Below are 11,377 nucleotides of genomic sequence, written 5' to 3' on the forward strand. Positions count from 1 at the left end.
TATCAACTGTTAATGAACTAAGCATCTGTTGAAGCTTTCATCCGTTGATGTCTTATCCGTTGAGGCTTTATCCGTTGAAGCTTTATCCGTTGATGCATTATCAGTTGAAGTCTTTATCCGTTGAAGCACTTATCCGTTGATGGATATTATCCGTTGAAGCATTAGAGACATCCGTTGAAGCTTTGTTTCTTATCCGTTGAAGGTCTTCAATATCCGTTGACACTTCTTCACTTATACAAAATTACAAGGCATGAAATATTTACAATTAGCCCTCCTATTTGTACATCCATTAGTAGTCAACATGACTGATTATTTCCTAACAAAATCTAAGAATTACAGCTTGAAACCAGAGAGTAAAATGTGCTACAATACTAAACTTATTGCTAAGTACAACTACTCCTTCAACGGATAGCCAAGATGGTCTTATCCGTTGAGGCTACAAACACTAGATTTCTACTTAAGTGTTTTGCTTAACTTATCATCAAACTAATACACATATTCCTAACATACTAGCAGTTAAATACAGCAAAGATCCAATCATTCCTCTATAACCTGAAATGTCTACACTTTTTCCTCTCTTACCTGCATCCAACTTAGTAGCTGTAGACATAGGTGTAGATGCAGGTGAACAATCAACCATACCAAACTTCTTCAATAAATCCTTGACATACTTAGTTTGGCTGATGAAAATTCTATCACTTCTTTTACTGACTTGAAGTCCAAGAAAGTAACTGAGTTCTCCCATCATACTCATTTCATATTGACACTATATGAGTTTATAGAATCTTTGACATATCTTTTCATTAGTATAACCAAATATGATATCATCCACATAGGCCTGAACTAGGATCGTATCATTACCATGTTGCTTGTAGAAGAGAGTCTTGTCTATTGTACCTCTAGTGAATCGATGTTTAAGCAAAAAGTCTGACAGTGTGTCACCGGGCTCTAGGTGCTTGTTTTAGTCCATAGAGAGCCTTGAGCAACTTATATACAAAATCTGGCAATTCTGGATCTTCAAAGCTAGGTGGTTGTTGCACATAAACTTCTTCTTGCAATTCTCCATCGAGGAAGGCACTTTTCACATCCATTTGATATACTTTAAAATTTAAGTGTGCAGCAAATGCAAGAAAGATTCTTATTACTTCAAGTCTTGTAACTGGAGCAAAAGTTTAATCATAATCAATTTCTTCTTCCTGTGAGTATCCTTTTATAACCAATCTTGCTTTGTTTCTGGTGATAATTTTATTTTCATCCATTTTATTCCTGAACACCCACTTAGTTCCAATTACACTTCTCTTCTTTAATGCAGGAACCAATTCCCAAACTGTATTTCTTTCAAACTGATTTAACTCCTCTTGCAAAGCAGATATCCAATCAGGATCAAGTAGAGCTTCTTCAATTTTTTTTGGCTCAACTTGTGAAAGAAAACATGCATGTAGACATTCATTTACAGTTACACTTCTAGTCCTATCACCAATAATTGCTTCTCTAGTGTGACTTTTATCCCACTTTCTGGTGTGAGTTTGTTGACTTGAGCTTTCTGCATTTCCTTCACCATTGGCATGACTTGCAGAACCTTCTTCTCTTTCTCCCCCTGCGTTGGTGCTATCAAATTCAGGTACATGAGATGAGCTTCGATTCTCATGATTCACTTATTCAGTTGACTCTTCATCCATTCAACCTTCAACCTTTTTGTTCTTGTTCAAAGCATCGTAATCCAAGCCAATAGCTATGTTTGCACATGGCTTATTTTTCTCATGGTACTGACCCACTAACTGAGATGCATTCTAGAATGATTTCAGTTTCACCTCATTCTTCTCAATCTTCTCTTTTAACACAGCTTCTATCTCCGTAACACACTTTAGCTTGTTCTTCAGATAATCATTTTCTTGCTTGACAGTTTCAAACTTAACAAGCATTAGATTAAACTTCCGTTTCTCACTCTCAAGCTTTTTATTAGCTTTTGATAACCTAATGACCTCCACAATAGTTGATACCATGCTAGTATGAATGTGGAATATTTCTATGCTCATTTTTTCAATAGTTTCCTTATATTGACTTTCATTTAAATCAATAGTGGTAAGAGTTGGTACCTTTGTTTTTTATGAGGATGATTCTCCTTGCTCCAAGGCCATGAGTACATAGTTTTCTACTTCCTCATCTTCATCATTTTCAGAATCATCCCAACTCTTTCCTTCTGCAATAAAGGCTTTACCATGTTGCTTTCTTAGAAGAGCCTCATACTTTGCCTCCAATTCAAGATAAGCCTTGTTCTTTTTCACTTTCTTTGGATTCCGGCATTCGGTAGCAAAATGACCCAATTCATCACAATTGAAGCATCTGATCTTTGACCTGTCTACAGATCCTATTTTGTAGCCATTTTTGCTTCCAGAATTAAACTGTGTCTTTCCCTTTCAGCTGTTGTCCTTGTTGGATGATTGTCCCTTATTTCTAAAGAATTTTGGCTTCTTTACTCTAATGGTATAGAATTTCCTTGCTAAGTAAGCCATGCACTGATCTAACTCATCCAATTCATCCAAGGTGTAGAATTCATCTTCTTCAAGTTCAAGAATAACTTGCTTTTGTGGTTCCTTGTTCTTTTGCTCACTACTTGAAGCAACTGGAGTCTGGACTTTTAACTCATCATCAGATGACTGGTTGTCATTAATAAATAGGGCACTTGAGCCATCCACAATGTGTCCTTGACCAGCTCTTAAAGACTTTTTTTGGATCATTTCCAGTTCATAGGTTTTCAAGATGCCATATAAAATCTCCAGTGTCATTCTGCTCAAGTCTCTCCCTTCTCTTATAGCTGAGATTTTCTATTCTAAATTGTGAGGAAGGGTGAGCAAAAACATCAAGTTAACCTCCTCAGCTTCATAGTATTTGTCATGAGTTATACTTTCTTTCGGTTTAGCCATAAAACCCTCATATTGAGATACCAAAATTTTCCTTTGGTTTGACCTAACTTCCTCTGTTCCTTCACAAAGAATTTCTATCTTCTCCCAGATCTGTTTGGATGTGTCACAGTTGATAATGTTATTGTACATTATATTATCAGGTGACTCTATTAAAATCAGTTGCAAGCCACTATCCAGAGAGACTTTCTCTTTTTCAGGTTCAGTATACTGTGAAGGATCTTTAGGAGCATAATGAGCTGGAATGACCGTGTATCCATCTCTAGATTCTTCAACTCCTTCCATGGGGTGAAAGGGCCATTCTTGAGAATCTGAACATATAATGGATTGTCCATCTTTATAAACAACAACATTTTCTTTTTTCATAATGTATAATTAGATCTGTCAAATGAATGAATCTTGATATTGCTAATTTTCTGTGTATTCATTCTTCCAAAATCTTTAATCTGTTTGCTTTCAGATTCTGCTCTGATACCACTTGTTAGGTAATGAGTACAATATAGGGGGTGAATGTGGTTTAGACAATATCGAAGGATTTTTTATTTTCTTTAACTTGGTGATCAAAGTAGATAAGAAATGTAACAATATTATGTTAACTAAATTAAAGATAGTGCACACAATATTTCAAAACTCACTTAATTTTGTATAAAAAGCAATCTAGTATTTTTGCTTCAAATTCTGGGTTCTTTTTATGTTAAGAACACAGCTTCTTCCTTGAGAGAGTAACAAGAAAAACTAGATCAGTTTGATACTATTAAAAGCAAAGGACCAGTGTTTACTTTATAGATTAGTAAACATAGGTTTACATAACATGAAATTGAATGTACTAAACCCTACTTTAAGTTATCTCAAAAACTTTCCATTTCTAGCTTAGTGTATCTTTGCAAATCCTGTGAATTTGTGACTTTCCTTTGTCAGTTAATCTTGACCTTTGATCTTGTACTCTTCAAGCTACTTTTCTAGACTTTTCAATCTAAGTGATTAGATCATTTGTTGATTGATAATCTTGAATATTTAACTTGTCTGCATTCTGTATATGAGCTTCATATCGAGATCTCCAGTTTGTTATATAGAGAACTGACATCTCGATAAGTATAATGGTTTATCGAGATCTCTTAGTTCTCTATAAGTATTTTGACTTGTCGATTTCTCTGAGTTCTCTATAGGTGAACTTGGCTTGTCGAGGTCTCCAAATTTCTGCATGTGGAAATGACTTGTCGATATCTCTGAGATCTCTATAAGCATATTGACTTATTGATATCTCCGAGATCTCTAATGAGAAAAGTGACTTGTCGATATCTCCAATGTTCACATCTTCATTTTGACTTGTCGATATCTCTGAATTCTCTAATGCAGAAATGACTTGTCGATATCTCAGAGATCTCTATATACATTTTGACGTATCGATATATCTGAGATCTCTAATGATAATTTGACTTGTCGATATCACCGATCTTCATGTCTTCATTTGGCTTGTCGATATCTCTGAGACTTCTCTATAAGCAATTTTGGACTTCTCGATAAGTCATTCTGGAGTTCTCAAATGACTTCTCTATATGTCTTGAGCTGTGACTTGTAGATATCTTGACTTAGAATATTTTTCCTAAAACAGATTTATTCAACTCCAAATTTCTTCACAATTTCTCTGAGGCATGATCTTCTTGATATTCTTCCAGAATTTATTCTTAGGCTTGAGACTGTTTACAGAAAAATACTCCACTCTAATCTTTCACATTTTTACAGACTCAAGTAATACAATACAAAATACAAATTTAGATTATCAAACAACTAATTCTCAGGATTTTCAGTTTGACTTGGTCTTGTTATGACACAGGCATGTCTTGCACAACAACATATTTGATCATATTTTAAAAAAATTATGTTTTTGTATATCGTTAAAAATGAGCCAATTCACAATATCGGTCACCAAGTGTCTACATTTCTTAAATGAAATGTTAGTTATGTTGAGAGTAAATATCGATGAAGAATTATATTATTTTCACTACAAGAAAATAAGATCGTTACCAATCGACCAAATGTGACACATCAATGAGAAGTAGTTCTATTTGCGATCGATTTTTATCGAGCAACAGGCCGGTCACATCCATTTAGAGAAAAATCAACCGACCTTAGTCGATAATTACTTTTTGGGCCCACTTTTTGGTCACACTAGTCAATTGTCATGTCAGAAGTTATTTTTGACCACCTAATACCGATCAAAAACTCTAAATAAATAACAAACAAAGGGTTGTTGTAGGGGTCAAGGTAGTGATTTCTCTAAAAAAAGTTAAGATTCGACTCATGACATGTGTGTGAGTTTAAAAAAAGTCTAAAATAGACAACCGGTCACAAACCACCAAAAAATGGTCACAAATAATACTCGACGAATAAATCTGTTATAATTCAACATAATCATCGATCAAAAGTTGATCAATTCGTGCAAGATTTTTTCGTGAAAATTTAAAATAATCATCATATGGATAAAATGAACAACAGAAATTGGTTAGTTTTATGTTTCTTTTTATCCTTCTATTTCCAAATAGCTTTTTCTTATTTCTGAACAGCTGCCATTATTACCAATATCAACGTTTTCTAACCGAATGCAACTAATATATGTAACCCATATTTATACACGTGGCTAATGTGGTTCAAACAGAACGTATTGGTCAAAAATAAATATGGGTTAAATGCTAATTTGGTTGTTAATATATTAAATCAAATAAATTAATATTTATAAAACTTTGCGAATACCATTGAATATATAGATCTACACAATCATACTATTGTCGAGAATTATATATTTTTTTAAACAAAATCGAAATACCAAAGAACCGTGGGCGTGTCGGATGGACATATTTCTATTGAAAAATTGGTTTAATAAAGGATGACTCGAGTTCTTTATCCAAACATGAACTGGGATCAAGAAGTTAGAGTTACCGTCGGTAAACACTTTTCTTATTTATAATATAAATTATTCGATATTTACACACATTTTAATTTTAATATATTTTCACTTCACCATATATAGCCTATCGCAACCCCTCCACTAAAGAATGTTATCTAATATGTTACCTTAGATATGGTACTTATGAGCTAATTTAACATCATGTTTCTTATGTTACCTTAGGCAAAAACGTGGTGTTGCATTAGGTAAAAAGTGTTGCAGGTTGCAACATACATGTCAAAGAGTTACATTAGAGTATTAAAATATAAATATCATAATTTTTAAAATTGAATATTAATATAAATTTATTTTGCAAGAATTAAAGGTGATACATACAATAAAAAAATTAATAAATGAGATGCATGATAATATACGAATTTTATACATAATAAAGTTTAAAAAATTAAAAGAGTAAATTTTAAACTAATAAAATTTAAAATTTTAATGTTAAAATTTTAAAAGTAATAAAATATAAAAATAGTATAAATTTCCCTTATTCTGATATGAGCAGTATTATATAAATTTCAAATAAATATTTAAAAAATTAATTATATGAATTATAAAAGTGATACAAATATATAAATAATTATTTGTTTTGTTAAATATTTATTTCAATTTTATTATTAAAATAATAAAATATAAATATATATATCTAATTGGAGTATTGGACTAATCAAATAGGGGCAATGTTTGGGGTAAGCGGGTAAATTGTCGGGTAAACAACCGCTCAAATTTTTAAATTAGTTTGAAATTTTCAGATAGACTCACAGGTCTCTCTCTTAGTACCATCTTCACTCACTCACTTTCTCTCTGGCTAATCTCTCAAACCACCACTTTCGCTATCTCTAGCACCACTTGCTATCTCTGGCACTTAATTTGGGGTTTTTATTTCTAATTAAGGCTCATTTGAATTGTGGTCGAGGCTTGGGTTCTTTCAATTAGGGATTTGATTTTTCATTAAAATTCAATTAGGGTTCAATTACTTACCTATATTCCCTTAACCCCCCTCTCTCTGATTTCAGGTGCTCTTCTTTTAGATCGGTTGAGTACTTGGTATAGATAAATTAGCCCCATCGGTGTCAAGTAAAGCTACGTGTAGCTACTCCATCTCTCTCTCCCTCTCTCCATGAAGCTTTACTTGACTGAACAAAACGATCAGGGAGGTGATTTAGGTGGAATTTTGGACCCCGAAGAAAGAAAGCGTTTTATAAATTTCTTTTTGATGACTCGTATCCCTCGCCAGCACCCAGTGGTATGTAATTGCATCCTCTTTAGCAATTTTAAGCTTGCCTACCCTCAGATTTTGAATTAATGTATCTTTAGGTTTTTATCCATATTATATATACTATGTCTCCTTGTTTCTTTTTGAAAGTTTTTCTTGTATAAAAGTCATTGTAATAGTTCTAGTGCCATGAATTTACGTTACTGCAATGGGCTTCGGCGTGGCTTGAATGTGTCATTTTTTACAACAATGTTCACCTTGCCAGCATCATTTAAAAATTGTAATGTATTTTGTGAAGAAATCTTGTCTGATTTATTAATTTAACTAAATAGGGCGATTGATTCTAGTGGTTGGACTGGAAGGGAACCTCGGTAGATTTGGTATTATTTCTACATTATATATGCATGGGTACCCAGGTAAACAAGTTGAATTATCAGTTAAAATCTAGCTTGGGAAGTGGTTCCTAGTTGTTTTTGCATTTTACAAAGGAGCAAACTTTTTCTTTACTGTTATAAAGCTAAACATGTTAATTAAGTTACCCGCAAAAGTTTAGAGTTTATTCAGACTAATTCCGATGTAATAATTGTGAAGAAGAAACTGTGAAGAAGAAATTGTGATTTTGTATAAAAATATTTAATACAAAGTTGTTTGGTTGAGAGTACTACTTAAACAACAAATTTGATGTTAAACTAATTCAGCCTGCTAAGCTCCTTAAACTAGGCATAAGTTAGTACTTGGTTAGAATAATTCAATTTTTGATATTAATCTTTGCATATTGTGATTACAGTATGCTCATATTAAGGATCACATATATATTGCGACTGCAGCCTTAAAATTCTAATTGTAAAATATAACTTCAATAATTCTATATGATTAGAATTTAACACTCATACAGGCTACAAATTATATATTGCCAAATATTAGATCAATAGTCACTCTCTTTTTATAGGATCTGTTATGTGATATATATCTATTACCTATAACAGTTGTGTCAAACTGTCAATTACTAAATTAGTGAAAGATCATTTGGAATTCCTAGTTCTTCCTGTTTGTTGGAGATGGAACTTTAGATGAGGCGAAGAAGATCATGTATAGAGTAGTCCATATACTCTAGAAGAAGCAGATAAAGAATAATATGCATAGTAAAATAGAGAATATATCGTCAATATGTAAATAAAGGCTAGAAACAGACATACTAGGAGTAAAGAAACAAAGCATTAGATAAAAATCTATCTCAAAAATTCTATCATTTTGCTTTTCCAGACTTATGTGATACCAAAGTGCAAGAGTACCTATTTTTCCTTTAAACTCTTCCAATCAGAACACAAGTTTTTAAATATTAATATGGCTTGTCATTATGGTACATTAACATTCAACATGTGTGATGTCATAGACGAAATAGATACTCTATGTTATAGGAACCTTTGTTAAAAAGAAATTGACTTGCAGTTCTGTAACAACCAAATCCCGTATTTGCTTTCCAGCCCATGAAAGACAAATCATTTTTCATTAAACAAATCAATTGATTTCTCTTATAAATATTATGAAGCTTTAATATGCCATTTCCCCTTATTAGGAATCGGTCCATGTTCTAAATCAAAATGGTTGACAGGCTTCGGTTGGAACTACCCCACTTGAACCCGCTAAGATATTAGCAAAAGAAGTACTCAATCTAATACAACTTGTTACTACTGGGCAATAATCTACTAAAAATTATTAAGAAGGCAACTTCATAGATTATATAATGCATACACTTGACTGGAAATATTCTCATGATGTCCTTTTTATTTTTATTTTTAAAGCTGCATGAATCTTACAATTACAAAGTACGGTAACGACTGTTTTCTTTGGTGCTTTATTCTAGTAAAGTGTTGTGAGGATATAAATTTTTTACATCAAGTGTTCTTAATTTTATATATGTAACTTTTTCCTAGTGGATATAGACTTAGTTGAACATGATTCTCTCAACATGAAGCATCAAGTTGGTGTATTTTAAGTTTCTCTACTCTCATGACTCATCTGTTAATATTTAATCTTATTATTTCAGTTATCTGTATGTATATCAATGAATAATTTTCCAGTATCAGTTTATACTATTGCACTATTTAATGGCAAGAAAGTTCTTTGTGGTTTTTAACTAATAGGTGAACTGGGAAAGCCTGCCCAACTGGGAAGAGAAGCAAATGTTCAAACAGTATGTGTATAAACTGGTCTCTTTTTTAAATTACTGTGCCATGGCTTCAGGTTTTATTTGATACACATTATATGAACGAAACTAAGTTTTTAAAAATTTCATCTCTTCATAATCTATTTCCGCACTTGGGTCTTAAAATATCCTGACTTGATATATTTCAGATTCATGGAGGACCATAATACAACAACTTTTACTTTTAAAAGGTAAGATGGTTATTATTTATGTTTGTTCTTTTTTCTTCAATTTTATAACACTTGATCTCCTTATCCTCTAAAGAATTTGGTACGATAACAATATGCAGGTGACATAAGGGTCTTATCATTTGGTTTTGGTTGTCTCCAGATATTATGACCTTGATGCATATCACAGACGTAAACTTGAGAAGCAAATGAAAAAAGGTTTCAAAAAGGTTGTGGACTCAGAACGTGTTGTGTTTAATGATGGTTGTGGACTCACAGACGTAAACTCAAAAAGGTTTCACCTGTTGTGAATCAGGCTGCAAGTGAAGAAGGAAAGATTAAGTATAGAAATTCTTATGATTGTCTTGTGAAGACGGTGAAAATTGAAGGATTTAAAGCACTATCAAAGGGGTTCATTCCAACATGGGCAAGGCTTGGTCCATTGCAGTTTGTGTTCTGGGTTTCCTACGAGAAGTTTAGACAAATTGCCGGTATGGTTTTAGCTTCTGTTAAGTATTTTTGTTAGTTTTAGCTTTGTTGTCATGTATGGTATTTCCGTAGCTGCACTTGGTATGCTGAGTACAATTTCCACTGGACTGGCTATTGATGCATATGGTCCTATCAGTGACAATGCCGGAGGCATAGATGAGATGGCAGGCATGAGTCACTGGATTCGTGAAAGGACTGATGCCCTTGACGCTGCTGGCAACACTGTTGCTGCCATTGGAAAGGTACAATGATCCTCTCTTAAGGAACACCAGATTACATTGCCCCTGAAGTAGTATTAAGGAGAGGATATGCAATGGAGTGTGACTGGTAAGTTTTTCAGCGTCGGTAAATCACCCTATTAACACCTTCTTTCTTTGTTTCTACATTCCGATTATGCTTCAAACCATTTCAGCTTATAATAACACATGCATACATTTTATGCTAATACATATGTTTTTTTATGAAATTAATGTGTGTAAAATTGTCATAGGTATCGAATTTGGATATGTATACACAATATGTTTGATTCAACTGTTTACAGTAGTAAAAGAGGCTAAAACATTAATGTTATCATTATTGTATATCCACTTGTTCTGTGTTAAGCTGTCTGTGAAATAAATAAGCAACGTTACCCAAATATTTGTTCTGTTCTTTTTTGTTGTTTGATAAATGATGCACTTTTTTTAATTATTGTTAGTTATTAAATGTCTTTATGAAAAGATAATTTTAAAAATGATTCTATCCCTTTTTTCTTAATGACCATATAAACAATTTTTTAACTCACTTAGTTAATATTTCAGGGAATAAAGAAGACTTACCAGAGAAAGCTTCACGTGTATAAAAAGGGAAAGGCCCAGATGGTGGAGTCGAGGAGAAAGTGAAGCAAATTCAAGCATTAGCTTCTAGTAGTACTTTTTAAAATTTATAATCTTTGGCTGTTGTTAAGTAAAAAATGTGAACTAGTTTATAGTTAGTTTGGACGTTTAATTTGGTTGTATATTTGGATGTTTAATATTTGGGCTGGATGCATTATTTTTCAGTTATGAAATTATATAATTGGGATTCTTCAATTTACAGAATATGCATTTCAATTTTTTTTGTTAAAGTGTACAATAGCCTCCTAAATTGTTATCATGGTATGTTTAACACGTTTCACTAGGCTAGTTATAATGTTACAACAACTTTTCAAAGTGTTACATTAGGTTCTATGGGCCCACTTGCCACGTCATCAAGAGAACTCAGCACTGTGTGCCCCACACTTGCCACGTCAGTTAGTGGGTCCCACCGTGGGACCCACTTTTTAAAAATATTTTAAAACTCTAAGTTAACATAAAATTAAGTTACACCTGATCTCTCCTTTAGTTGCATTAGCAAGCTATAGTAACATAAAATGTGATGTTGCCTTAGGTACTAGAGATGTTAGCTTAG

General features: G+C 32.8%; 1 protein-coding gene across 9 annotated transcripts; it reads left to right on the forward strand.

Moving 5' to 3' along the window:
* The first annotated feature begins 6,596 nt into the window (after positions 1-6,596).
* LOC141713168 (uncharacterized) lies at positions 6,597-11,040 on the forward strand. Of its 9 annotated transcripts, none has more exons than XM_074516460.1 (8): positions 6,597-7,117; positions 7,420-7,503; positions 9,208-9,281; positions 9,443-9,484; positions 9,624-9,690; positions 9,777-9,951; positions 10,022-10,191; positions 10,750-11,040. In XM_074516460.1, exons 3-8 carry the CDS (start codon positions 9,271-9,273, stop codon positions 10,828-10,830), a joined length of 546 nt encoding a protein of 181 aa, XP_074372561.1. In that variant the 5' UTR covers positions 6,597-7,117; positions 7,420-7,503; positions 9,208-9,270; the 3' UTR covers positions 10,831-11,040. The 9 variants fall into 9 exon arrangements, 5 of the variants coding, with proteins under 5 accessions (XP_074372561.1, XP_074372560.1, XP_074372562.1 ...); XM_074516459.1 differs by having other exon boundaries at positions 9,232-9,281; XM_074516461.1 differs by lacking the exon at positions 7,420-7,503.
* The last annotated feature ends 337 nt before the right edge of the window (positions 11,041-11,377 follow it).

This window comes from Apium graveolens, chromosome 3 (genome assembly GCF_009905375.1).
Source record: "Apium graveolens cultivar Ventura chromosome 3, ASM990537v1, whole genome shotgun sequence".
Classification (NCBI taxonomy): domain Eukaryota; kingdom Viridiplantae; phylum Streptophyta; class Magnoliopsida; order Apiales; family Apiaceae; genus Apium; species Apium graveolens.

Bases quoted from the DNA above. Each gene is read 5' to 3' on its own strand.
- LOC141713168 (XM_074516457.1), top strand. From the start codon at position 6,992: ATGAAGCTTTACTTGACTGAACAAAACGATCAGGGAGGTGATTTAGGT. The intron at 7,118-9,231 runs GTATGTAATTGC...TTTAACTAATAG, and splicing joins TCCCTCGCCAGCACCCAGTG to GTGAACTGGGAAAGCCTGCC. The intron at 9,485-9,623 runs GTAAGATGGTTA...GGTTGTCTCCAG, and splicing joins ACAACTTTTACTTTTAAAAG to ATATTATGACCTTGATGCAT.